Source organism: Ornithorhynchus anatinus, chromosome 16 (genome assembly GCF_004115215.2).
Source record: "Ornithorhynchus anatinus isolate Pmale09 chromosome 16, mOrnAna1.pri.v4, whole genome shotgun sequence".
Taxonomy (NCBI): Eukaryota; Metazoa; Chordata; class Mammalia; order Monotremata; family Ornithorhynchidae; genus Ornithorhynchus; species Ornithorhynchus anatinus.
Window position 1 is genome coordinate 15,642,079 of NC_041743.1, and position 26,461 is coordinate 15,668,539.

A 26,461-nucleotide genomic window follows, 5' to 3' on the forward strand; every position below is an offset into this window, starting at 1 on the left:
GCCCACGCCGACCTCCCGTCAGCTCCGCCCGCCCGCCCGCCCCGCGCCAGGTGAGTAGGCCCGGCCTGCACCGAGATGGCCCCCGCCCCGTCTTCTCCTCAGCCCCTCTCGGGCGGCCACACCCAGGCCCAGCACGCACGGATCGCACCGTGGGGCGTGGGGTGGCCTCTAAACTGTACGTGCCAAGCGCTCAGTTCGGTGCTGCGCACGCAGTAAGCGCTCGGTCCATGGGAGAGAGAGAGGGAGGGAGGGAGGGAGGGAGGGGTTCCCGCCCCCCGCTCCCCTCTTGGGGCCGGGCCCGGGTGGCGGTGGGGCCGGCGCGGAGGATGCCGGGAGGAGCCATGGCCGGCCTTTGGGTCCCGGCCGTTGGCTCGCCGCTCGCTCGCTCGCTCTTCTTCCCCAGCCTCGGCCTCATCGACCACGGGCAGGGCCCGGGACCTTATACCCCCGCCCCCCTCCCCTCCCCTCCCCTTCCCTCCTCCGAGGGGTCCCGGCCGGGGCGGGGGGGGTCGGGGGCCTCGCGCCTCGTGCTCGGGGTGGGCCCCGCGCGGAGGATGCCGGGAGGGGCCGAGGCCGGAGTTTGGCTCACGGCCCTTCGCTGGCTGGCTGGCTGGCTGGCTGGATCGCTGGCTGGCTGGCTCGCTGGCTGGCTGGCTGGCTCGCTGGCTGGCTCGCTGGCTGGCTGGCTGGCTGGCTGGCTCGCTGGCTCGCTCTTCTTCTTCCCCAGCCTCTTCCTCATCGACCACCGGCAAGGCCCAGGACCCCACGCCCCCCTCCCCTTCTCCAAGGGGCCCGGCCTCGCACCTCGTGCCCGGGAGGGGCCGTGGACGGAGCCCGGCTCGTGGCCGCTCTTCTTTCTTAGCCTCGTCCTCGTCGACCGCCGGCGGGGCCCGGCACCCCTCGCCGCCATCCCCTTCCCCGCGGGGCCCGGCCCGGGCGGGGTGTGGACGGGCCTCGGGCCTCGTACCCGGGATGGGCCGCGGACGGAGCGCGGCTCGCGGCCACTCTGCTCCCTTATCCTCGTCCTCGTCGTCCGCCGCTAGGGCCCGGGACCGCGGGCGCCCGGCCCCTCCTCCGCGGGGCCCGGCCCGGGCGGGGTGTCGGCGAGCCTCGCGCCTCGTGGCCGGGAGGGGCCGTGGACGGAGCTCGGCTCACGGGCGCTCGCTCGCTCTTCTCCCCCAGCCTCGGTCCCCGTCGACCGCCGGCAGGGTCCGGGACCACACACCCTCCCCTCTTTTCCCTCCCCCACCCGCGCTACCGTCGGCCCCCAGGGTTACGGCCCAGGCCGACTGTTCACCGTGGGGTAGGGAGGCGGCGCGGCTTAGGGGCGAGAGCCCGGGCTTGGGAGTCGGAGGGCGTGGGTTCCGATCCCGGCCCTGCCGCTCGTCGGCCGGTGCGACCCCGGGCGGGCCACTTCACTTCTCCGGGCCTCGGTTCCCTCGTCTGCAAAATGGGGATGGAGACCGTGGGCCCCACGCGGGACGACCCGATGACCTCGTATCCGTCCCAGCGCTCGGGACGGTGCTTGGCACAGAGCGAGCGATTAACGGATGCCGTCGCCGTCGTTTCGCTTCCTGGAGCGGAGACGGGACGTTTCCTTCTCCGAGACGGCCGGAGCGGAAGCGACGAGAAGCGACCGAGCCGCCGGGCTTGGGTGACGTCGTTCCCGGCCCCGGGAAGCGCGCGGACCGTCGGTGGGGAAAGTCGGCCAACCGGAGAGGCCGTTTTAGCCTCCGTCCCAGACTCGGCCCCCCCCAGTAGAACCGAGAGGAAGCCGGACCTGTCCAGCCGGCATTTTGCCGCCGAGCCGACAGGCGGTTTCACACGATGTGAAACAGCGGTGGGGAATGAAGTCACGGTTTCCCCGGCCGAAGTGGTCGTGGGGAGAGCCGCCCGACGTGTTGAGAATCGCATATCCTCTTCAGAAACCCCCAACGACCGAGACAGCAGAATAGGGGTTTTTTAGCCCTAAATGTGCTACCGGAAGAATTCGAAAAGCGCTTAGCACGGGACTCTGCGCCCCGTAAGCGCCTAATAAATACGACTGACTGAGAAGAAGGCCCCGTCTGCCCTCGGAGATCGTACTACCTAAAAATGGGAAAGTCCTTGCCAAGCTCACTCCCGTGGGCGGTTTGCTTACGTACGCCAGCTGCTGCTCCTCCAAATTGCTACAAAGCGCTAATAAATATTTGCACGAGTACTAGCCAATTGAAAGGTGAATTTGAGCCAAGGGGAACGAAATGAGCGAACAGACGGTATTAATGGGCTGCAGATAGTGTTATTGGGAACGGCGGCGTCCCGTTGTTCTTAGGAACGATGGCGTTCGTGGCAGACTGCTTCCTGAGGCGAGGTCAGATGCGGTATTTTGATCGTCGCGGTTGTCCAGAGGGATGCGGTCGGTCAGTCGCCGATGAATACTCATTTACAGCGAGTCGGGAGCGTGTCTGTCCACTTTCCTTCAGCAGAAGGAGAATGGGCGTGTTGTCGTGCTCTGCTGACTTCCCCTGGCGATCAGGGAGCTGACTCCCGGCCTCTCCCACCCAGCCCCTTTCTTTCCTCTGTCTCTTTTTTTATTTATAGCGTTTGTCAGGTGCCAGCCACTGTACTCAGCGCCGGGGTAGATACAAGCTTACCAGGTGGGTCACAGTCTGTATCCTCTATGGGGCTCACAGTCTTAATCCCCGTGGGGCAGACGAGGTCGCTGAGGCACAGAGAAGTCCAGCGACCCGCAGGTCACGCGGCAGACAAGGGGCGGAGCCGGGACTAGAACCCAGGTCCTGTGCCCAATCCACCAGGCCACGCTGCTTCTACCCTCCCGGCCTGCTTCTACCCTCCCATCCCCCTCCCCTCGTTGTACTTGGAAGTTGTTTTCCCGAGGCACCTCTTCCTACCCTTCGGAACTAGTGACGGTCAGTCAGCCGATGGTGTTTATTGAACGCTGACCGTGCGCGGAGCCCTGGACCAGGCTCATGGGAGAGGGCAGTATGTTAAAGTTGATAGATGCGAACCCTGGCCACGGGGAAGCTTCCAGTCCACCGGGGGAGATGCTGAAATAAATTTCAGAGTTGGGGGAGGGGGGACGGGGGGACAGTAAAGCGTAAGGATGTGGTCATAAGTGCTGCGGGGCTGAGGTGAGTACCGAAGAGCTTAAGGGGTGCCGCCCTCCCCGGTGCGCAGTCGTCGCAGAGGAACGTAAAGGGCTTAGTCCGAGAAGATCTCTTGGAGGAGATGGGCTTTTTAGGGGAGTTTCGAAGGTGGGGAGAGCGACGGTCTGTTAGATGGGAAAGGGGAGGGCGTTCCCGACCGGAGAGAGGACGTGAGCGAAGGATTCGTTCCTTATCATTCAGTCATATTTATTGAGCGCTTACCGTGTGCAGCGCGCGGCGGGTGAGTTCGAGGTTCAGAGAGTGGGTTGGTGTGGGATTGAGCGCCCTGAAGCCGGTGGAAGGGGTTTCCGTTAGGCACAGTGGTGGCGGAGGGGCAAGAAGACATCAAGAAGGCTAACGAGGAAAGCTGAGCCAGGTGCAGATTTACTAGTCGGGATAGTTGAGTACTTCCTAACTGTGGGGAGCGATTCTAAGGACTCGGGAGGCCCCACAGAAGCGTAAGGCATAGCTCCGGCCCACGAGGACCTTACTCCGGCCAGGGGGGAGACCGACCTACAAGGAGCAAATCTGTAGACGGTCACACGTCTAGAGGATGGGAAGTGGTGTAATTAAGGGTAAGAGGAGGCTAAAACCTGGATAAGAATCGAGGGACGGCTAATGAGTTGGGAAGAGATTGTTGGATTGGGGGATTTGAGGAGGGCTTTGAAACTGAGGAACGCTACATATCCATCTGTGTTGTTTACTGTAACTCAAAATGGCTAAAGTCTAGGCCTGCTTGTAATAATAACTGCAATATTTGTTAAGCGCTTACTATGTGCCGGGCACCGTCCTAAACGCTGGGATAGACGATCCAGTCCCATATGGGGCTCCCGGTCTAACTAGGAGAAAGAACAGGTAATGGATCCCCATTTTCAGGTGAGGAAATGGAGGCGCAGAGAAGTGAAGTGACTTGGCCAAGGTCACACGTCAAACAAGTGGCAGTGCCAGACCCTTCTGACTCCCGGGCCCGTGCTCGCTCCACCGGGCTGTGCTCCCTCTCTGTGAACGCCTTGGTACCCGGAAAGTGGCCGAAAGGCTTGGAAATACCAAGAGCTGCCATTTAGCACGCACGCAACATAAAAACCAGGGAGGTTGTTTCTTGGGTGGTCTTTCTTTTTCTCAGTTCTCGTCTCCTGAAACTCTCTCAGATAGAATGTATTTTTTAGAATTACTTTAAGTAGCCTGTAACTCCGGTGAGGGTTAAGGGGCTTGAAGCCGGCCTTTCCCTGCCTTCCGTTTTGCTTCCCGGGATTTCATTTACAGGCTTCCTACATAACTCTGAACTATATCAAGTTGAGAAATTTAAATCTCAGAGAAACCTTTTTTAAAAAAAAATCTGAAACTCAGGAAAATTGAAGTGGTTTCCACAATCAAAGCTAAAAGTGATTAGCCCTCCCAGTGTTGAGTACTGTGTATCACCTCAAACCTAGAGAGAGGCTGTCTCTCCTGTTTTCTTCTAAATGTTCCACAGGTTCATTAATTTTGTTTTTTTTTAACTTTAAATTACTTTTTAAAACGTTTCTGCTCGTTGGAGTTGTCTGTTTGGGGTGTCTTTTTTTTAAAACCTGTTGCTTCGTGAAAGATACAAGCCTGAGCACTGTAATGAGGAGCACTCTCGGGAGAGTCCAGTATACCAGAGAGGGTAGACAGGTTCCCCGATTACCTCACTTTCCTAGCCGACGGTTACTGCCCCGGGGTCTTCCAGACCTCCTTCCCCCCTCCTCAAAACCACCAAGATCTGGCCGGCCCAGACTCTTAACACCTGAGACCACCCGGCGCGGTACCCGGTTGGGAGATGGGGCTGTGGGTGGAGAGGAAGAGGTTTGCCTTTGGCAGATCTGAATCAAAAACAGATTCTGGTACTAAAAAATCTCCCAGAACTATGTTTTTAGCAGAACTCGGCAGAATGGATTCGTAGAGAGAGATGGGTTGGTGTGAAAGGTTAGTCGATGCCAGAATCCAAGGGGAAATTGAGGCAGAGGGAACTAAAGTGTCTTGCCCAGGGTCCCAGAGCAGGCAGGTGGCAGATCCAGGTTATTCATTCATTCAGTCGTATTTACTGAGCGCTTACTGTGTGCAGAGCGCTGTAGTGAGTGCTTGGGAGAGTACAACGTAACGGTAAACGGGCACGTTCCCTCCCCAGAATGAGCTTACAGTCCCAAGGGCGGAGACGGACGTGAATATAAGTGACAGATATGGACGGAAGCGCTGCGGGGCCGGGATGGAGGGGAAGAACAGAGGGAGCGAGTCAGGGCGACGCAGAAGGGACGGGGAGAAGCGGAAAAGCGGGGCTTAGTCGGGGAAGGCCTCTCGGAGGAGATGTCCCTTCAGAAAGGCTTCGAAGCTAGGGAGAGTCATTGTCAGGTTTGAGGAGGGAGGGCCTTCCGGGCCAGAGGCGGGATGTGGCCGGGAGGTCGGCGGCCAGGTAGGTGGGATTGAGGCACAGTGAGTAGGTTGGCATTAGAGGAGCGAAGTGTGCGGGCTGGCTTGGAGGGGGAGAGTAGCCAGGTGAGGCGATCGACTGCTTTGAAACCAATGGTGAGGAGTTTTCGTTTGATGCAGAAGCGTCTGGGCAACCACTGGAGTTTCCTGAGGAGTGGGGAAACGTGTCCTGAACGTTACCATTTGCAGAAGCGTATGGACGGCCGCTGGAGTTCCTTGAGGAGGGGGGAAATGTGTCCTGAACGTTTCTGTAGAAAAATGATCCGGGCAGCGGAGCGAAGCGCGGATTGGTGAGGGGAGTGGATCCGGAGAGTTTTCTTGGTCAAAATCCGGAAGCGGGCGACCCTCGCCTCCCTCCGCGCGGTCAACTCGAGTCTCCGCCCTCGACTCTCTCCCGCGCCGCCGCTGCCCGGCGCGGGAGAGTTTTGACTCGTAGCAGATGGCCTGCCGCTCGCTAGCCACCGGCCAAGCTGGGAATGGAACGGACAGGCCTCTGCCTGACTCTCCCTCCCATAGTCGAGACTGGTAGGGGACTGGAAACTCTCCAGGTGCGACCCCGAGAGGGGCGCTTAACAAATACCGTCATCATGATTGTCATTATTAAGCAGTTGACGTGGATTGCCCGATCGACGGAAAGACCCTCACGGGTAAGCGGGTCCGGGTCTTGCTTGTGGTAACGGGTGACTCTCCTCCACAGGCTCCCCGCCGGAGAGGGAAATGGAGGAGGCGGCGGTCGGCCAGACGCAGCCCCTGAACGCCAAGCAGGTAGCCAACTCCGAAGGCGGCTACGTGTGGCAGGTGACGGACATGACCCGCCTGCACCGTTTCTTGTGCTTCGGCTCGGAGGGCGGCACGTACTACATCAAGGAGCAGAAGCTGGGCCTGGAAAACGCCGAGGCCCTCACCCGCCTGATCGAAGACGGCCGCGGGGGCCAGGTCATCCAGGAGATCGAGGCCTTCAGCCAGGAGGGCCGGGCGGCCAAGCAGGAGCCGCTGCTGTTCGCCCTGGCCGTCTGCTCCCAGTGCCCCGACGTCCCCACCAAGCAGGCGGCCTTCCGGGCCGTCCCGGCCGTCTGCCGCATCCCCACCCACCTGTTCGCCTTCGTCCAGTTCAAGAAAGACCTGAGGGCCAGCATGAAGTGCGGCATGTGGGGCCGGGCCCTGCGGAAGGCCGTGGCCGACTGGTATCGCGGCAAGAGCGGGCCGGCCCTGGCCCTGGCCGTCACCAAGTACAAGCAGCGCCACGGCTGGTCCCACAGAGACCTCCTGAGGCTCTCTCACCTCAAGCCCGCCAGCGAAGGTGAGGGGGCAGCGGGGAGGGCCCGGGAGCCGTTCCGGGGGTCGGATCTGTCCGGCGCCGGCCGGGCGCGGAGCACTGTGCCGAGCACGCGGGGGAGTCCAGCGTAACGAGACGACGGACGCATCCCCCCGCCCACGACGAGCCGCGGTCTGGAGACGGGCGTGTCCCGTCGGCCGAGGGCGTTTGCGAAGCGCTTCCCGTGGGCAGAGCGCCGTGTTAAGCGCTTGGGAGGGCCCGAGAGACTAGACCCGATCCCGGCCTCACGGTCTTAATCCCCCTTTTCCAGCTGAGGTCACTGAGGCTCAGAGAGTGAAGCGACTCGCTCCATCCGGGTCACACAGCAGACGAGTGGCGGAGCCAGGATCCGTACCCGTATCCCATACCCGGAAGGCGGTGGCGTTTCTGCAGGAGCCGGGTGCTCCCTTCCCTCGCAGCTGTACGGGTGCAGGAGTCTGCCGTGTGACCTTGGGCAAGTCACTTCAACGCGCTGGGCCTCCACTTCCTCAACTGAAAGAGGGACGAGGACCCTGCCCAGACCGATCAGCTTGTATCTACCTGAGCGGCTAGTAAGGTGCCTGACACAGTAAGCGTTTAATAAATACCGCAAGTGGTACTGTTCCTGCCTACAACGAGCTTACGGTCGTCTAGAGGGGGTTTTTATGGTGTTTGTTCAGCGCTCCCTGTCTGCCAGCACTGCACTAAGCACCGGGCTGGATACAGCAGGTGGAGTTGACCCAGTCCCTGTCCCACGGGCGGTCCCCAGTCTCAATCTTCGTTTTCCAGATGAGGTCACTGAGGCCCAGAGAAGCGAAAGTGACTGGCTCGAGGTCACGCGGCGGATGAGCGGTGGAGGCCGGGATCAGAGGACTTCCACGAGACCGTGCTGTTTCCTTTCTTGAAAGTTTAGTGGCTAAACACCCGCTTGGTTTCCGCCGAGGGTAGTTTCCTCTGTTCCCTGAGGTGAGATCGTGCGGTCAGAAAGAGTTAAACCGGGGACTCCGTCTAAATTTGCCAACGCAAGAGTTCCTCCTGTTTCCCTGCTTCTCTTCTCTCTCCCCCGCTAGGTGAAACGCTCGATTCCCTAGTTCTTTCAGGGTGACCAAGTTCTAGTCTGTTCTGGTTTCACTTGTAGCTTAGCTCCCTAAATGCCTCTGCACTAGCAGGCAGAATTTGTTCTGTGTGCGCTTCCTGTGTCCGCGTAATAATAACAATAATAATAATAATGGTGTTTCTTAAGCACTTACTATGTGCCGGGCAGTGTTCCGAGCGCTGGGGTGGATGCCAGCGGATCGGGGCGGACGCAGTCCCCGTCTCACGTGGGGCTCACGGTCTCCATTCCCATTTTACCCATGAGAAAACCGAGGCACAGAGAAGCGAATGACGTGCCCGGGGTCACACAGCGGACAAGCGGCAGGGCGAGGATTAGAACCCATGACCCCCCGATTCCCAGGCCTGTGCTCCGTCCTCTCTGCCATGCCGCTGCCTACTGCGTGCAGTGGGTGTGGTGCCTGTCCAGACCCGGAGCTGCCACAATCTCCGGTCTCTGCGTCGGCCCGATCGTACTTTACCGTGCAGTCTGTGTTTTTTCATTTGACTACCATCTTATCCTATTAAATGCTGACCGGCAGGGCCCTGCAGCATTCGCCTGCTAGTGGACGTAATAGAATGGGAATTTGTATCGAAAACGCAGCATTACCCTGCTAGTGGACATAATAGAATGGGAATTTGTATGGAAAACACGTGAGGTATGGTGGTATTTTCAAACCATCTAACCTCCGACCGGAGAAGCGGTGTGGCTGAGTGGATAAGAGCCCGGGCCTGGGGGTCAGAGGAACCCGGGTTCTAATCCCGGCTCCGCCACTCATCTACTGTGTGACGGTGGACAAGCCATTTAACTTCTCTGTGCCTCAGCGGCCGCATCTGCAGAATGGGGATTAACTCCTGCTCCCGCCTATGTGTTCATTTGATCAGTTGTATTTGTGGAGCACTTACTGTGTGCACAGAACTGTACTGAGCGCTTGGGAGAGTACACTGTAATGGTAAACGGACATTCCCTGCCCTCAACAAACCTACAGTCAAGAGGGGAATCCTTATATATTAGTCCTTCTTAGGGCAACTGTACAACCAACCTATTCTGTCCCTGAGCTTTTCTGGAACCGTTCTCTAGATGGAAGACCGTATGAAGTTGTTTGCTGATCTTAATCCTCTAAACGTTTTCGAAAGCTGTAACACTTTCCAGTTGTCGAGCTGGAGAAGGTTAACTTTCAGTGTATCTCCACCCAGATTTTTTGCAATCAATATCTGGGCTGCAAGACTTTTTAATATTAAATGCGCTATTTTTCGTACTTTGTTTTGGGCCTCCGACAAAGATGGCTGATATGCCAAGGAAGAATCTACACGTATATGTGTAGATCTAGATGATATAGTTTGCATCATATATATCATTGTAAATGCTCCCCCCCCCCCCCAAAAAAAATCCACAGAAATTCAAGAAACTAAAACATTCTGATATCCTTACTATGGGGAAAAACCCCCAAACATTTGTAATAATGTACAGACCGACTAGTTTAATCCAAAACCACGGTCCACCCCCGCAATGAGCGTTCCAGCTGCATGCATCTCAGCTTTCCTTGGTTTTTCTGAAAAGTGGAAGGGAGCTGACTGAGATTACCCTTGTGGTTTCTAGCCACGGTCGGAAACTGGCTCCGCAAGAGTCTGATCTGAGGTCTCCTCCTTCCTTTCTCACAGTATTTGCCAGCAAATCCTGATGGGAACGGAAAGATGAATTACAGCTGGAATGGGAGCCAAATCCTCTCATTCAGGCAAATCCTCAGAGTTTTAGATTAATACTAATTAAGTATTTAAAATATTGCAGGTAAGATTAATCACTAAGTGTTAGGGTCGGTCCGGTGTGTTCATCTGTGTGTACGGGGACCTTAACGTCTCTCTCTAGAGAGGTGTGACAGATCCCAATTCCTGGGAGTACCTATGTAGTAATGACCTGTGGCAATTTTGAAACCTTAGTCCCTTCAAATTTAACTTCACCTAACACTGTGCACCCGGTGTGGGACAAGGAATGGGTCCAACCTGATTGACATGCATCTACCCCATCACTTAAAATAGCGCTCGGCACGGAGTAAGCGCGTTTCAGATTGGTTTTGTTTCGTTGGTTCATTCGGTCGTATTTATTGAGCGCTTCACTGCGTGCAGAGCACTGTACCCAGCGAAGATCGAACGTGTTTCCCAGCAGAGAATCCTGGAGAAGCAGCGTGGCTTTGCGGATAGGGCAGTGGTCCGGGCGCCAGAAGAACCCGGGTTCTGATCCCGGCTCCACCTCACGTCTGCCTTGTGCCCCCGGCAAGTCTGTAAAATACGGATTAAGACTGGGGGTCCCATGCGGGACAGGGACTGTGTCCAGAGTGATGAACTTGCATCATGAACAGTGCTTAGCACATAATAAGCGCTTAACAAGTACTTGTGTTGTTGTTATTCACCGAAACTAGTTTGAAACCGGGTCAGGGCTGAGGAAATGGTTATTGGTCAAGAAAGGCAGGAATCACATTGGTAATGTCTGCTAGACTGTAAGTTCCTGGGGAGCGGGGACCGTGTCTTCCCACCGTCTTGGATGGTAGGCTCCCAAACATTAGTCCGGTACTCTGCACGCAGTTAACGTTCAGAGAAAACGCCGTTCATTCAGTCGTATTTCTTTAGCACTCACCGCGTGCGGAGCACTGTACTAAGGGCTTGGAAAGTACAATTCACAACAGAGACGATCCCCGCCCAACAACCCGTTCATTCACAGTCTAGAAGGGGGAAGACAGACATCAAGACAAGTAAGCGGGCATCCGCAGCAGCGATATAAATATCGGTAGTGTTTGTTGAGTGTCTGCTCTGCGCAGAGCACCGACTACGGCGCCCTCCCAACCTTGGAAAAAATACGAGACTCAGTCCTGTCCCTTGAGGAATTTATAATATAATAATAATAATAATAATAAAGGTATTTGTTAAGCGCTTACTACGTGCCAGGCACTGGAATAATGGGGCATTAAAATACGATTTCCTATCTAACAAAGCATCAAGGCAGGATTAATTCGCTCCTTTTTAAAGCAGGATCAGACCTTCGTTTTTTCAGGTCCATCAGTCCCGGTTTACGGAATCCTGGGCGGTGGCAGCAGCTTTTTTCTAATTTAGCTCGGAATTTCAGTGAAAACTCAGCAGAATGTGTCAAATTTGAAGGGAACGGTAGGTATGAACGTAGTCGGCCGTAATAGAAAGTTTTTATGGTTAATTTTCAACCGGACAGATGGTAAATTCTTGGGTATAGATGTCGATTGGTTGATCGAAGGGCATTAGCCCAGTCTCCTGCCAGCCCAAACTGTCTCACCTGCTCTCTGTGATTTCTCTATATTCCCTCCAAGGCCTCGCTCTGTTGACAAAGTACATTACGAAGGGTTGGAAGGAGGTTCAGGAGACGTACAAAGACAAAGCCCTTTCAGCAGAGACTGAAAAACTCTTCCAGTATCTGGAGGCTGTGGAGAGAGTGAAGCACACCAAGGATGAACTGGAAGTCATTCATCTGATAGAAGAACACAGGCTAGTGAGGGAACATCTTTTGACTAACCATTTGAAATCTAAAGAGGTGAGTCTCCTTCAGTCGTAATGACCTGGAAAATGTCACTCGAATCTTGAAACAAGAGACTCCAGTGACGGGCAGGCTTTTTAACTCCGGTACCTTAGATCGTTCATTTGGCGGGCTGTGTCTGGGGGAGGGGAGTGCCATTTCTGCATCCGATTCACTCTGCCTGTGTGGAAAGTTAAACCCCTGAAGGTTTTGAAAGTTATAAACGAGACCCCGGTCGTTCCGAAGCCCGCGACGTAATTCAGCTTGAAAGTTTGTAGGAGCCTCAGCGACTGGAGTCCGGGCAGACCGCTCCAGAAATTGATCTCTGGGCGTTGCCTTCTCCACCGAACCGGTCAGATGAAATGGAAGGAGTCGGCCCCCTAAATCAGGGGCCGCTCTGAGCCCCGGCTCCTTCGCCCTTTATTTTTCCACCTCCGTACCACCTCCCTTCCTCTCCTCGTCCGTGCTGCCCCGGGGTCCTAGCGGGTCGGAGAGATCGCTCGTCCCGTGTGGGTTGTGCCCCCTCCCCGGCTCCCTCTCCGCCGTAGAGGGCGATTTCTCTTAAACGGTGAGCTCCGGTCGGAGTCTCGGCTCCCGGGCTGTGACCCTGAGCTGGCCGAAAGAAATCATTTCGGAAGAAGACCCGGTGGAAGCATCTGTGGGAGCGGCCAAGGCCTAATCAGTCCGTCGGTCCGATTTACCGAGCACCGTACTCTGCGCTGGGGAGGGCACCTCGGAACGGAGCTGGTAGACACGTCCCCTGCCTACGGAGAGCTTTTAGTCTCGAGGCGACCGAAGGGCGACTTCTGCCCCAGGGAGGCAGAGCAGAGCGCTTGGGCCCCGGGAGGCCCTGGCCGCCAGGAGGAAGGACAACGCATGGGAGGTAGTGGGTCGGAGCTACAGATGGGGATGGCCCACGGGTGGGAGCGGAGCTAGGCCGCGGGCTTCTGGGAAGCCGCAGGCCGAGACGGAGCCTCCCTGGCCGACCAAACCTTGCGGGAAGGAGAGGCACGGGGTTGCTGCCCACGCTGCCCGGGCCGTACCCGGGCTTAGGTCCGCCGTCCCGGCCACCGTCCCGGCCACGGCAGCTGGCCACCCCCGGGCCCCGCCCTCAAACCTTCCCCGGGACGACGACAGCTGCAACAGCGGCCTCGGCTGCAAGGGATCCTTTTTTTTTTTTTTTTTTAATGGTATTTATTAAAGCACTCACTATATGCAAGCACTGTTCTAAGCGCCAGGTTAATTAGGTCGGACACAGTCCCCGTCCCTCGTGGGGCTCACAGTCTAAGCACTAGGGAGAACGGGTTTTTCATCTCCATTTTACGGTGGAGAAAGCTGAAGCAGAGAGGAGTGAAGTGACTTGCCCGAGGTCACACAGCAAGCAGTCGACAGAGCTGAGATCAGAGCCCATGTCCTCCCACTCCCAGGCCCGTGCCCTCTCCACTGGACCAAGCAGATCTGTTTCTGGTCGGACCCGCAGATTTCTTGCCTCCCCCCGGAAACCCGGGATCCAGTGTCCCAATACCATATTCTTTCTCTCTTTTCTCTCTCTCTCTCTCACCTACACCAGATGGCAATGGATAATTTGGACATCTGACACTGTTTTTTTGGTGTCCACTTCTGTTGCACAGGTATGGAAGGCTTTGCTTCAAGAGATGCCCCTTACTGCGTTACTGAGGAATCTGGGGAAGATGACTGCCAATTCAGTCCTCGAGCCGGGAAATTCCGAAGTCTCGTTAGTCTGTGAGAGGTTGTGCAATGAAAAGCTATTGAAGAAGGTACGTGTGTCTGCTGATTTTGTCCTTAGGCTGCTGCTTTGAAAATGTATCGTGCATTTTTTTTGGAGTCAGTACAGTTAAGAGGGAAGCAGCTGGTGTTCCGTGGGGTGGATCGCTTACACAATATCGAAGTATCTTTTGAAATTCGAATGCGTCGTTCAAATGGACTTTTTCTCTTTATTATAATCAGTTCCTTAATTTATAATGTGGATGCAATCCATCAATGGTGTTTATTTTATTTTTAATGGTGTTTAAGAACTTACTGTGTGCTAAGCACTATACTCGGCCCTGGGGTAGATAGAAGGTAATCAGGTTGGACAGAGTCACTGTCCCGTATGGGGCACACAGTGCTAATCGCCATTTTTCAGATGAGGCAGCTGAGGCACCGAGAAGTTCAGTGACTTTCCCGTGGTCACAGAGCAGACAAATGGCGGAGCCGGGAATAGAACCCAGGTCCTTCTGACTCCCAGGCCTGTGCTCTTCTCACTAGGCCCTGCTATTTCATTTGTGCTTTATGTCATTTTGTGTGTGGGAGGTGGGGGGGGGGGGGTGTAAGAAATTTAAAATTTGAAACCATCATCGATGGTATTTGTTGGGCACTTAGTACGTGCAGAGCACTGTGCCGAACGTTCGGGAGAGTGCAGCGCAAAAGAGTTGGCAGGTGCGTACCCTGCCCACAGCGAGCTTACGTTCGGGAAGGGGAGACCGTCGTTAATGTTAAATGGATAATTCATCCTATAACATTTTAAATTTCTTTTTCAATCCCATTTGAAGGCTCGGATCCATCCATTCCATGTATTGGTGGCGTTAGAAACTTACAAGACAGGGCACGGGATCCGAGGAAAGCTGAAGTGGCAACCGGATAAAGATATTTTAGAAGCTCTTGATGCTGCATTTTATAAGACTTTTCAGGTAAGGGTTTGATTTCTTTTGAATGCCAGCAGAGCCGGATTACAAAGGGGCGGGAGCCTCTGGGGTTGGACTGCTCCAAGAAAAATGTCAAATTATCCAAAGAAAAAGTGAATCCCTGCTGGGTCACCCCAGCCTGGGTCTCTTTCATGATCTCCAGCTAAATTCTAAAATTCATTCATTCATTCATTCATTCATTCAGTTGGGTTGGAGCGCTTACGGTGTGCAAAGCACTGCAGCAAGCCCTTGAGAGAGTACAATATAATAATAGACACATTGCCTGCCCACGACGATCCATCCAGATTTTGTTTGCAATTCCTTGGGAGTCGGAGGTCATGGTCATCCTGGCTCTGCCCTTTGTCAGCTGTGTGACTTCGGACAGGTGACTTTACTTCTCTGGGCCTCGGTTCCCTCATCTGTAAAATGGGGCTGAAGAACGTGAGCCCCACGTGGGACAACCTGATGACCTGGTATCTACCCCAGCGCTTAGAACGGTGCTCGGCACATAGTAAGCGCTTAACAAGTACCATGAGTCTTATTACTATTTCCTCCAAACTCTTCGAGACCTAGCAGTGGAGCTGTACACCCACCGTAGCTCTTATTTCATATGCCCTCGTAACGGTCCTGTGAACTAGAAGGTGAAAGTGTCACCATCATTTTATAGGGAGGGGAAAAGACATACCTTGCAGAGTAATTGCAACTGGGACCCTGTTCTGGGCTGTAATTTACAGTTGAAACCGTAAGATTCACGTGGTCTGTCCCGGACTGGTATCGTCTGGTAAAAAAATAAGAACTCACCACTCCCGCCGCAAGTGAGGATCCAAATAGTAGAGACGGAGTAACTCTTCAGTTTCAGTTCAGTCCTATTTATTGAGCTCTTACTGTGGGCAGAGCACGGTACTAGGCACTTGGGAGAGTTCGGTACAAACGATAAACAGACACATTCCCTGCCCACCACGAGCTGACGGTCTAGAGGACGAGCTTCCGTCTTTGGTTTTTACCCACGTCCCCCTGACACGTTTTCCAACCTTGAAAGTGCACCGGTTGATGTGAGGTGAGACCGTAAGCCGGTTGTGGGCAGGGCAGGTGTCTATCGTTATATTGAACTCTTCCCGAGTGCTTAGTACAAGGCCCTGCACCCAGTCAGCGCTCGGTTAGTCGGACTGAATGAATGAAATTAAAGATGACGAGGCTGCAGAATTCCAGAGCCCCCGGCGTGCTTTGGAAAATGCGGGACAAGATGCTGTAGGGTCCGTTCGACGCTTTGGATTTCTTGGTTCCTGTACCAGGCTACCGCTGCCATTAGCTTAGAAGAATTCAACCTTGAATTTATGCCTGAATCAGTCCAGTGTCTGGCACCTAGTAAGCACTTCACAAATACCATAATTATAATTACGGTGGTCAGAGTCACTGTAACTCCAAGGTGAGGAGGCCGGTTTCTGTGTTCAGAAAAGCCTTTTAAAAAAAAAAAAAAAATCTACCGAGATTTGTTACTTTCCCGTATGGTGGATTGTACTGGAGAGTTCAAATAATCCTGCCTCTCTCTCTTGTGAGAAAAAGGCTTAAAGTGAAAGATGCAAAATCTTTACAATTAAAAATCCATTTTATAGTGGTTAGCTTTGTGTTCTTTCGGATTGTTCTCGTAAACCTTCAGAGCCATCTCATCCTACGATACGTAACCCTCTTTGGATATTTGTTTTTAATTTCTCCATTTTTCTCTCCCTTTAGACCGTTGAGCCGACGGGAAAGCGTTTCTTGCTTGCCATTGACGTCAGTGCTTCCATGAACCAGAGGGTTTTGGGGAGTGTACTGAATGCTAGTACAGTTGCAGCAGCTATGTGCATGGTAAGAACCCTGGATGATGTGAATGTTCCCTATCTTTAAGGCATTTATTACAGAGTATTTACTTTTTTTCAAGCAGGTAGAATTTTCACTTTTTCCCAATTTGGAAAACACTGGGAGTTATTCTTTTTTTTCACCCCTTTGGTCAAATTTTTACTTGTGCCGTTTGTTTGACATTTGAAAAAGAATTCCAGAACCCGGACACTTGAGACGATCAGTCCTAAAACGGTGCAAGATGACCCCGTTTCTCTTTCCTCTCGAGTTTGAATAGGCCTCTTGAAAGGCAGTGGTCCCGGGAATAAGAATCAAGTTCAACCAAGATTGTTTCATTTTAAGAGAAAATGGGTTAAGGAGTAGGAAACTCTTCAAGGCCAGCAAAACGGAAACTTTGAGATAGTCACTCTCAAAATGAAAGACAAGAGAGAGGCAAAGTTAATTTTTTTTTTTTTTTTAGCATGTTGCTATTCCATGAGATAATTTGTTGTGCTGTCTGCTAATTCTCTGGTACTGGAATAATAATTTTGGTACTCGTTAAGCGCTTACTGTGTGCCCCGCACTGTTCTAAGCACTGAGGTAGCTACAGGTTAATCCCCTTGGACGCAGACCGTGCCCCATATGGGACTCACATTCTTCATCCCCATTTTACAGAAGAGGTAACTGAGGCCCAGAGAAACGAGGTTTGCCCAAGGTCACGGAGCAGACATGTGGTAGAGCTGGGATTAGAACCCAGGTCCCTCTGACTCCCAGGCACGAGCTCTGTCCGCTCTGTGTAGTCTGTCCGGTCACATTGCTTCTTAGTCGTACTCTCACCCGTACTCTCCCAAGCACTTAGTACAGTGCTTTGCACGCATTGAGTGTTCAATAAATACATGGATTGATTACCGTCTCGATCTTAAACGCCCGAAAGGGTCATCATTGGCATCATCGGTATTCGTCGAGCGCTTAGTGCGGGGAGAGCACCGTGCTGAGGGCTTCGGAGAGCACGGTCCGCCCGAGATGGCGGACTCGCTTCCTGCCCCTCGTTCCCTGCCCACAGGGAACTTAGAAATCGTAAAGGAACAGGTGGAGGTTCTTCTCCCGAGACTGAGGCGTCTTAACGGTGTAGCTTTGCGCCATCCGAATGCCTCGGTGTATCCCGATGACTGTTTCCATCCCGTCCTGCAGGTCGTCACCCGGACAGAGAAAGGTTCTCACGTGGTCGCTTTTTCGGACGAGATGGTCCCGTGCCCGGTGACGGCGGACATGACACTGCGTCAAGTGTTGATGGCTATGGAGGAAGTACGGCCGCCTGTCTGCTCGTACCGCTGCCGGTTCCAGCAGCGGGAAGGAAGGTCCCGGGGGGGAGGGCTGCCCGTTTTCCCCCACCTGCTTCCTGGCCTCTCTTTAGTTCGTCCTCCTGCGGCGACCAAGAGTTGACGCAAAATGTACTTGTCGTCATAATGCTAATGGTGATGATGATATTTAAGCGCTTACTGCGTGCCAGGCACTGTACTGGATGCAAGCAAATCGGGTTGGACGCAGTCCCTCGGCCCACGTGGGGCTCACGGTCTCGATCCCGTCGTACAGGAGAGGGACCTGAGGCCCAGGGAGCTTAAGCGGCTCGTCCGAGGTCACGCCGCAAACAAGCACTGGAGCCGGGATTAGCCCCCGGGATCTATTTATCCTCCTCAGGACCTTTAAACTGTCGTCTCCGTTTTTTCTCTCCACTCCGTTCCCCGCGTGTAGATTCCGATGGGAGACACCGATTGTTCTCTGCCAATGGTTTGGGCCCAGAAGACCAACACAGCCGCCGACGTCTTCATTGTGTTCACCGATAACGAGACCTTTGCTGGAAATATTCATCCTGCTTCTGCGCTGAGGGACTACAGGAAGGTATATCGGTTAAATTTTTGGTTTTTGTCCTTTAAAAAGAAAAAGAATCCGGCACTGTACCGCAAATGTGTGTGAGTTTTGCACAGTGTGGGTAACTGAGGCAAGTATACTAGTAATAATAATAATAATTACGGTTCTCGTTTACTGTGTGCCAAGCGCCGTTCGAAGCACTGGGGTAGATTCAAATTCAGTTCTCTGCCGAAAAGGGGAAAGTTCTCAAGCTGAGCGAATGTAGTAGCCTAAGCAAAATTCCTGAATTTTGAACCCAGTGAGCTTGCCGCGCCGCCCGTTAGAAAATCCACTCTAAGGCTTAATAATAAAAAAAATCACAGTTGAGATGTCAACTTAAACGCTTTCAGAATTGTTTCCTGGCCTTGGGCGGGATAATCAGTCGATCAGATTTGTTGGGCACTTAGCGTGTGCAGATCCTGGTACTACAATTACTAGATGCTGAGATTTGACAAATTAAATCGGAAGGGTGTACGTTGCAGAAGTGGGCAAGCATTCGAATCATTCAGGCTCCTCCAAGCCGAAAGCTCGTGACGGGCGGCGAACGTGACCGCTGATTCCGTTGTAGTCTCCCAAGTGCTCAGTTCTGTGCTGGGCACGTAGTAAGCACTCAAGAAATGCCACCGACTGATTGATTTCCATCTAGAGAAGAGTCAGTTGATTCCGTGGTCTCAATAGAATAAATATTCTGCTAAATGCGTCTGCCCCAGATTGACTCTAGCGGATCCGTTTCTATTTGAGAGAAGAGGTTTCTCGGTAGAAAATCTGGTTTTACCGGAAAAAGGAATCTGTTCGTTCCCAGTGGGTTCGTTACAACGAAACCAACGAGCAGGCGGGTCGAAAGGAAGGGGTTGATTTCCAGATCTGGTAAAAATGCCTTGGCTGAAGTAAAGATTTCTGAGAAGCTCATTTGTAACCGTCGTGTGAGTGAGATGCTTTGGCGAAGCTGTGGTTTTTAAAATGCTTCACGTTTTCGTGTATCAATAACGAATATATTGATAGAAACTAGTAGTAATATTAATTCCTTCTCTCTTTAGAAAATGGATATCCCCGCTAAACTGATCGTCTGCGGGATGACTTCGAATGGCTTCACCATCGCAGACCCCGATGACAGAGGCATGTTGGATATGTGCGGCTTCGATACGGGAGCCCTGGATGTCATTCGAAACTTCACCTTAGACGTGATTTAACCCTCGCGCACTAACATCTCCCGAGGTACCCCCCGGCCAGCGGCGGACTTGGCTAGAAAGGCCTCCTCCTCAGCTAAGCGGGACAGAAATGACGATGATAGCGTATTATGCACGGATCTGAAAATCTCCCTTTTTTTGAAAGGGAAAATAAGGCGAACCCGAAGAACTTTTCGCCGTGCTCTGCGTCCAGCTACGAACGCTTTATTTAGGATGGGGGCTGAACCAGCTAGTGGGGAAATGGATTACACGAAACAGGGCAACCCGCTTTAGGTGAGAGAGAACGTGCTCTCTGACAACATCTGGTCAGACGTTTTGCTTTGGAGAACGATGGTCGTGGTTGACTCTGCCACGCCGGCCAAAAGCAAAGGCGTTCAAAAGTTTGGCATCCCGTCAGTTTCCTGACAGACTTGCCAAGAGGCGTTTAAGGGAAAACATGTGGACACCTTGGCATCTGAAGAGGACCCTTCCATTCTTCAGTTTCTAGAGTGCACTAGACCATGCAACTGTGAGGGAATATAAAAATTATCTAAGGGGAGAAAAACCAAGGAAGAACATTAAGTGGTTAGGGTTTCTCCGCCCTGAAATAATGCCCATTTAGGGTCTTCTAGGATTAGAAATTTAACATTTTTGGATTGCCTAAAAAAAGAGCGCTTATCCAGAGCTGTTTATCGGCCCTTGTCCGGTCGGTGTTCCTAATTAGAGTCAACTGCAGGTTTCTGAAGCAGAAAAACAGGTGTGTTTTTCTTTCTTTAGGGGGGAGATGACTCTGAGGCCTATTTCTCTAAGTGTAACGCTACCAGCAACGTTGACACGCGTGTAGTACTCCTGAAGGTACTCGGCGGCATCTTTCCTTCAAAAATATTCCGATTTTTCTCTTTGAAAATGATACAGAGCACTTGCAAGTGAACGGTATCTGGCGCGGCCATGGGCCTAAATAGGGCAGAACCTTCATCCGAACTTGTTTTCGGTAGCGGTTAAACGTTCGGCTCTGGGCTAATTAAACGTTTCAAAAGTTTCCACTACCGTAGCTTACCGTGTCATACGTTAGCCTTCTGTCCTCCGGCCCGCCACGTTCCGTGATCCCACGAGCTGCGTCAGAAGACACTTGGATCCGATAACGGGGTACGAGGTTACAGGGGAATGTAGGTCTGCAAGAAAACTTTAAATAGCTTTTCTACGGGAGCTGCAACAGCCTATATTGTACATATCTTGTTTAAGAATTGTAATATCACTGACCAAAAAAAAAACCAACAAACAAACTTCAGGGAACTGGGTCCTTTTTCGTGTACGAATGTTAAATTTTCTGCCGAGTACACTTAAGGGGAGTATTTTACAAACGCAAATGTAATCCTTCGGTAAGAGGAAGCTCGATTCTTGGTCGTGAGAGAAGTTCCCGCTTGAATGTCTAAGACATTCTGGCTACTTGTTGGTCGATATTCTCTGAGAGCAGCTCACATTTAAATTGCATTTTATAAGCATCGTTCTAGGTTGTCGAGTTTTAATTAAGGATGGGAGCTCAACCCTTTTTTACACTGTGTGAAAAGCAAAATAAGTAAATACTACTGATTACTTCTGCGCTAGACGCGTTTGGGCGGGCGAAGGCGTCGCTTCCTTCCTCGGTGGGACTCTTGCGAGCCGAAACGAGGTTTCTCTGGAAACTTAAAATTACAGAATCTCGCCAGACCTTTCGCTTCAGAGAAATGGGTCGCGTCATTCGGTGCCGGGCGGTACCTATCTCTGGAGTCACTGAGGGGGTTCAGCACCCTCTCGGGGTAAAAAAAAAAAAAACAAAAAAAAACTGAACCGGTAAAAGCAGTACGGTTTAAATAGGACGAGAGGACGGTTTTCGTCCACAAGGAGATTCGCTTCTCTGGAGATCACGTCTGAGTCTGCTACACAGAGCAGCCGAGGCAAATTTTTTGCAGTGGAAATAAATACCGAAACTCAGCGAGACCACTCTAGCCCTCGGATCCAAGTCCGTTTGGGCAGGTATCGGTCCAGCCCGGCATCTACCTGGGAATTTGGTTTTCCCACTTGCCCACGGGGCGGAAGCGTGGGTGTGTGGACGAGGGGCTATTTTTCCCCACCCCCAGCACTGGCCTCTCCCCACCTCGTCGCCACCATGGAGACTCTGTGACCCCAGTTGAGGAGCTCTACCTGTCTCCCCGACTGCTACCCCCGGGGCGACTTTGGGGTTTTACTGCATCTGTGATGTCGACAAGTAGAAAGCAGCTCACGGTCGTTACTTTTCAAAGTCCTAACTGCAAAGTCGCTAGTGTTTGAGCTGAAAATTTAACCAAGGCAGCTCGTGGGGCACCGGCTGAGGGTGAAAAATCTAGGTCTATAACTGCGTGACGAGTTAACCAGTTGGAATATAACGGTTTTTGGTGGTACAGATTAACGGTGTATCGAGTATTGATACGGCGCATGAAATACTGGCTGAGCGTTAAGTGGGGATTCCAGGCCATATCAGTGAGGCAGAAACGTAGGTTTAGTGGCTAAACACTAAATAGGGGGGCAAAACTCAGGCTTTGACTTCACCCCTTTCTTCGTGTCCCGAGGCACCCCCTTCCCATCTCTCGTTACCTCAGTCACTGCATCTGAAATAAGGCATATTTATAGCAAATACTTAAGCTCGTCACGGGCAGGCATTGCGTCTGCTAATTCTGTCGTACTCTCCCAAGCGCGTAGTAGAGTGCTCTGCACACGGCGTTCGGTCATTACCATTGATGATGATAATCCGAATCGATGAAACAGTATCTGGATAGTGAAGTACTTTGAGACGCGTAGATTCATCTACCGCATAACTTTTTTTAAAAAAAAAAAAAAAAAGCTCCACTTGCTAGTTTAGGACAACCACTTTCCAGGATCTGGGATAGAAAATGCTGAAGGTCGGTTATCCTGTCATCCCGTATACGAGGGATGCCAGGGAATTGCTCGTTGACAGTAAAACGAGAATTGGGAAGGTGATGTTCGCCAAGTCCCCCGTTTCAAGGAATCAAAAAGACCTCAGAGATGAAGTTTAGAAACAAAAGTTGGGTCCTACTAGGGGAAACATTACCAGAAATGTGTACTTACGTTTGAACAGGAAAAGGAAGTGCAAGAAACGAGGAGAAAGGTCCGTTGATGGAGGTATTTGTCCAGTAATAGCTCTTTAAAATTGAAAACACGAGCTTCTGCATGACCTAAAAAGTGACTTTTAATCATTTGTACATTATTTTAATTTCTAGTTGATGGGATAAAATCCTTAGTTTAAAAAAATTCAGGACAGACTAATTTTGAGCTGTGTGGTCACTCCCTTCCCGAGAAAAGGAAATCCGGTAATGCGGGTTTTTGATAACCTTGAAACTGCAAATAAGGAAAGATATTTCCAACGATCGAAGTTAGGGTAAGAGGATATCCATCTCCCTTTCTTTTTCTCTGTATTTTCCTTCCTATTTTGTTCCTCGCCCTCTCTAGAGGGAAGCCCTGTCTTTTTTCAGAGGTGTATAAACTGATAGAGTTCTGAGAGGAAAATCAGCTGAATGTAGGATCGGTCTGTATGATTTTGATTTTCGTGGGGATGATTTTTCAGATTCTCTAGAGATTGCACGCTGCAAAAAACGTTTTAATTTTTTAGTTCTCCGTCGGGTGTGAACTCGATTCCATGTGAGCAGGGATCCTGTTCTCTTCAGTTGCTCTCTTCCAAGCATTTAGAATAGTCCTTTCGATAAATTCTGGTGATGGGGAGGTGACAGGTAGGAATGAGGTGGCTTTCAGTCACGGGAAGACTGCCTTGGTCGTGAACTTAAACGACGTTTGTCTCTGACCTCTGTGCTGGAATGAACTTTATAAACCAATCTCTTTCTGAATCACTGTATCCTGGTGTTATTTAAAAAGCACACCGCCATGGTCTGTGTCAATACCACGGTAGCGTATGTCCCCTTGCTCTGTAAAATACCGCAGGAAGCCTGGGGGAGATTGCTTTTATAAAGAGATCTCATAGACGGATTCGTAATACCTAAGTTCTCAAAAACAACTGATGGATTAAATTTGTTCGCTAGGGAAAGTGTCGCAAAAGGATACAGAAACAGATTTGGGGCGGGAGACGACTGTCAGGCGTTTCTCACCTATCCGTACTCTGCAGTTCAGAGATGGAAAGCGACGGACAGCGTGTCAGCCTCCGCTGTTGGAATTATGGCGTAAGAGGGGATCGGCTTCGTACGTCTGTCCCGGAAATCGCGGTACACGGTGTACGTGCTGTAGAGGGGTTTTCAAAACGGCAGGTTTTACAGAATGGTCTTATCTGTAGCTGGGGTACGTGTCTCTTCATTCTCAGCAGGAGGCTTTGGACACGAACGTGGGCGTCAGCGTAGACTGGAAGCTCCTCGTGGATAGGGACCGTCTCTACCGATTGGATTGTACCATCCATTCCCAAGCGCTCAGCAGCTCAGAATCGTCACGCTATCTGTTGCACGCTCACCGGTCGGCCAGGCGCTCTGCCGCTTCGGCGGCGTTTCATTTTGTCTACGCCCCAAGTGCGATCTTTCAACTTTTAACTTCAGGATGACTCCTTCTCTGGTAGACGCTAGCAGACGCCGATTCGTAATCGAGCGAAAGGTCGATTAACCGCAGTGTCCAGCTGTTGGCTTTTGTTGGTTTGTTTCTTTTTTCCAACCGGGTAAAGTTGGAGGGGACCGTGACTCTTATTGTTCTAAACGATGGACGAAGGTGTAAATCAGGTCTCCTTGGGTAGCACAGAGGAAGCAATTTGCAGAAACCCAACGGCCCCGTCAGTGGGGCAGTCCGACATGAAATTTCACTGGTAAAGGGGACCCTAACTAACACCTAACGATTTGCGAGTGTTGAATGAAGTGCTGCACTTGTAGCTAAAATATGTCGTTTTCCTCCCTTGGCTTGCTTTCTCGGTCCTCGTAAAAGTCCCTTCTACCTTTTCCTTCTCTACGAAGTAGCACGGGTGATCATCGGAGGGTGCAGTAGGAAGAAAAGTCCAGATAACCCTGCCCTCCACAACTGAGAATGGATGTGAATTGTGTAAAAACTCATCTCGGATGTCTTTAACAAGACACTCTTGTGCTCCGGTTACACTTCACCTAGAAGAAAATTCACTCGTTTTGAAAAAGTTCTTGGAACAAAGAGCCTTAAACATAGAAAATAAATGTAACCGGGCCCCGTGACCGCCTTAAAATGGGAATTTAATTCCAGGATCTAGGCACTCGCTCCAAACGGGCGTACAGGGTACTTCCGATCAGTCTGCTGGTTAATACTGCCTTAAGTGATAGTGCCGTGCTGTTTGATAGTTAAACCATATGATGTTTTCCAGTTTTGTAGAGTGGAAAAAAATCAATACGGTCTAAGAAACTCCACTGCACACTCTTGAGCACACGGGTTTTTGGCACATTTTCTTTCAAGTGTAACAAACAGCTGATGGTTGAGGTCTTCTACTGTTAGAGGCAGTTTTGGGTGTTTGTATTTTTTTTTTTTTTTTCCCCAAATTGGTCATTTAGAAGCAGGTACTTCTAGGCTTATTGGATGATTCGTGAGTAGCGTGTACTCTGTTCAAGCGAACGGAAAATAACCCATCAGTCTTCAAGGCTGTATCATTTTTCGTAAGGGGACTCGGGCAGCGTTTGGGTAAAAATAACAATCTCTATGACTAATAAAAAGGTGTGCTCTGTATCCAGTAAGCAGCAAAAAAAAAAAAAAAAAAAGAAAGATAAATCCAGGCCAGCATTTTGATTGTTTGTATAAAAGTTAAAGCTGCCTAAATGGTTTTCAACTGTATAAAATTTTAAAATGAATTAAAATGAGCAGGTTTAGGATGTACTTTAAAATGCATCCTATCTTTTTGTGTACCTAAAATATTTGGGAAAACGCGTTCAGGTCCTGAACGGGGTAGGAATCCTTTCCGAGCCCGTTCTCTTTTGATGACAGATGAATGCCTTTCGTATACCTTTTGGATCTTCGTGGTGAAAAGCATTCTTTTAATGCCATCGTCCGGGCTGGTTTTTGAACGGGCCTACGTGCTGCTGTAATCAACTGGTTTCATTCCTCCCCATTTCTCCGAGATACTGTATAGGTCCTCCTCTTCAGCCCTATCCCCGCCTCGCGTGTACATTAACACTAAAGTATTCTCCGGTTTCGGGCTTTTAAGAGCACTAATGAATAATGCCGGTCAGTTGCATCATCGCCGTAGAACTTGGTGTGAGTGCTAAATAAACTATGCATACGAGCCTGTTGTTTTGTTTTATTTAAAACTGCAGATGCTGAGCAGATCCGAGGCTGTAGGGTCGTCGTTTCTCGTGAGACCCCCGAACTCCTTCGTAAAAGTTGCGAACGGCGAGATCGTCTAATGAAGAACCCTAATGGGCACAACTTTGCTTTGGCGATCGGGAAGGGTAGAGTTACTGCTCTCCGACTAATTAGGGGAAATTTCCTTCCAGATAACCCAGAACCTCAGGTTACCAAAGTCGGCCGGGCAAATAAACGGAGCACTGTACTAAGCGCTTAAAACGGGCGGATGGCAACGTCACCCTCCAACCTGAAGGCTTCGTTAGAAGGAGCTCCGAGCCCAGGCCGGACCCTGGCGTGTGTGTTGCCCGGGGGGGCGGGTGAGAGGGGACTCGGGGGACTCCCCCCTCTGTGGCTAGCGCCCCACCCCCCACCCCCCGGCCTCCCCAACCCCGGCCATCGCGGGAGGCGGAGGAGTGGCCACCAATCAGTCCCTTAGCGCGGCTTCGTGGAAAGAACCCGGACCTGGGAGACGGAGGACGCTCCTTCTCGTCGCAGCTCCCCGCCGCCTGGATGCCCTGTGACCTGGGGTACGTCACTTGACGTCTCTGGGCCTCACTCCCCTCCTCTGCAAGATGGAGGTTCCTCCTTTCCTCCGTTGGGGCGCGTGGGAGCAAAGGCCTTGAGGATGACCCTCGGGGGAAATCCTAATGATACAATACTGATTCCTCCCCCTTTGGATGAAAACAGAGGTGAACTGTTGCCTCGAGGTCCAAACACTGGGTTAGATACAAGCTAATCAGGTCGGCCGCGGTCCCCGCGCCACGAGGGGCTCACGGCCGTAATCCCCACTTTGCAGATGAGGGCACTGAAGCACGGAGGTCACCGAGACAAGCGGCGGAACCGGGATTAGAACCCGGGTCCTTCTGACTCCCGGGCCCGTGCTCTATGCGCTGGGCCGTGCCGCGTCTAGTCCCGGGGATGTCGTGGCTTTGAGGACAGAGGTCAGGCGAACTAGGGAGAACAACTGAGAGTCGGCGCTATCTTGATTTTTCTAGGAAAGGGTGTAGATTGTTCCCCGGAGCCCTGTTCGTTCAAGACCCTAAGCTCAGATCGGGGTG

General features: G+C 52.0%; 1 protein-coding gene across 4 annotated transcripts; it reads left to right on the forward strand.

Moving 5' to 3' along the window:
• Nucleotides 1-33: 33 nt before the first annotated feature.
• On the forward strand, nucleotides 34-25,626 carry RO60 (Ro60, Y RNA binding protein). 4 transcript variants are annotated; one of them, XM_029081520.1, is made up of 10 exons: nucleotides 34-50; nucleotides 6,286-6,888; nucleotides 11,307-11,527; nucleotides 13,141-13,287; nucleotides 14,062-14,199; nucleotides 15,925-16,041; nucleotides 17,203-17,316; nucleotides 17,764-17,910; nucleotides 18,957-19,035; nucleotides 25,373-25,626. In XM_029081520.1, exons 2-10 carry the CDS (start codon nucleotides 6,306-6,308, stop codon nucleotides 25,618-25,620), a joined length of 1,794 nt encoding a protein of 597 aa, XP_028937353.1. In that variant the 5' UTR covers nucleotides 34-50; nucleotides 6,286-6,305; the 3' UTR covers nucleotides 25,621-25,626. The 4 variants fall into 4 exon arrangements, with proteins under 4 accessions (XP_028937353.1, XP_007667191.1, XP_001516992.1 ...); XM_007669001.3 differs by lacking the exon at nucleotides 34-50 and adding an exon at nucleotides 2,618-2,636; XM_001516942.4 differs by lacking the exon at nucleotides 34-50 and adding an exon at nucleotides 2,619-2,636 and having other exon boundaries at nucleotides 18,957-19,134; nucleotides 25,373-25,521.
• The last annotated feature ends 835 nt before the right edge of the window (nucleotides 25,627-26,461 follow it).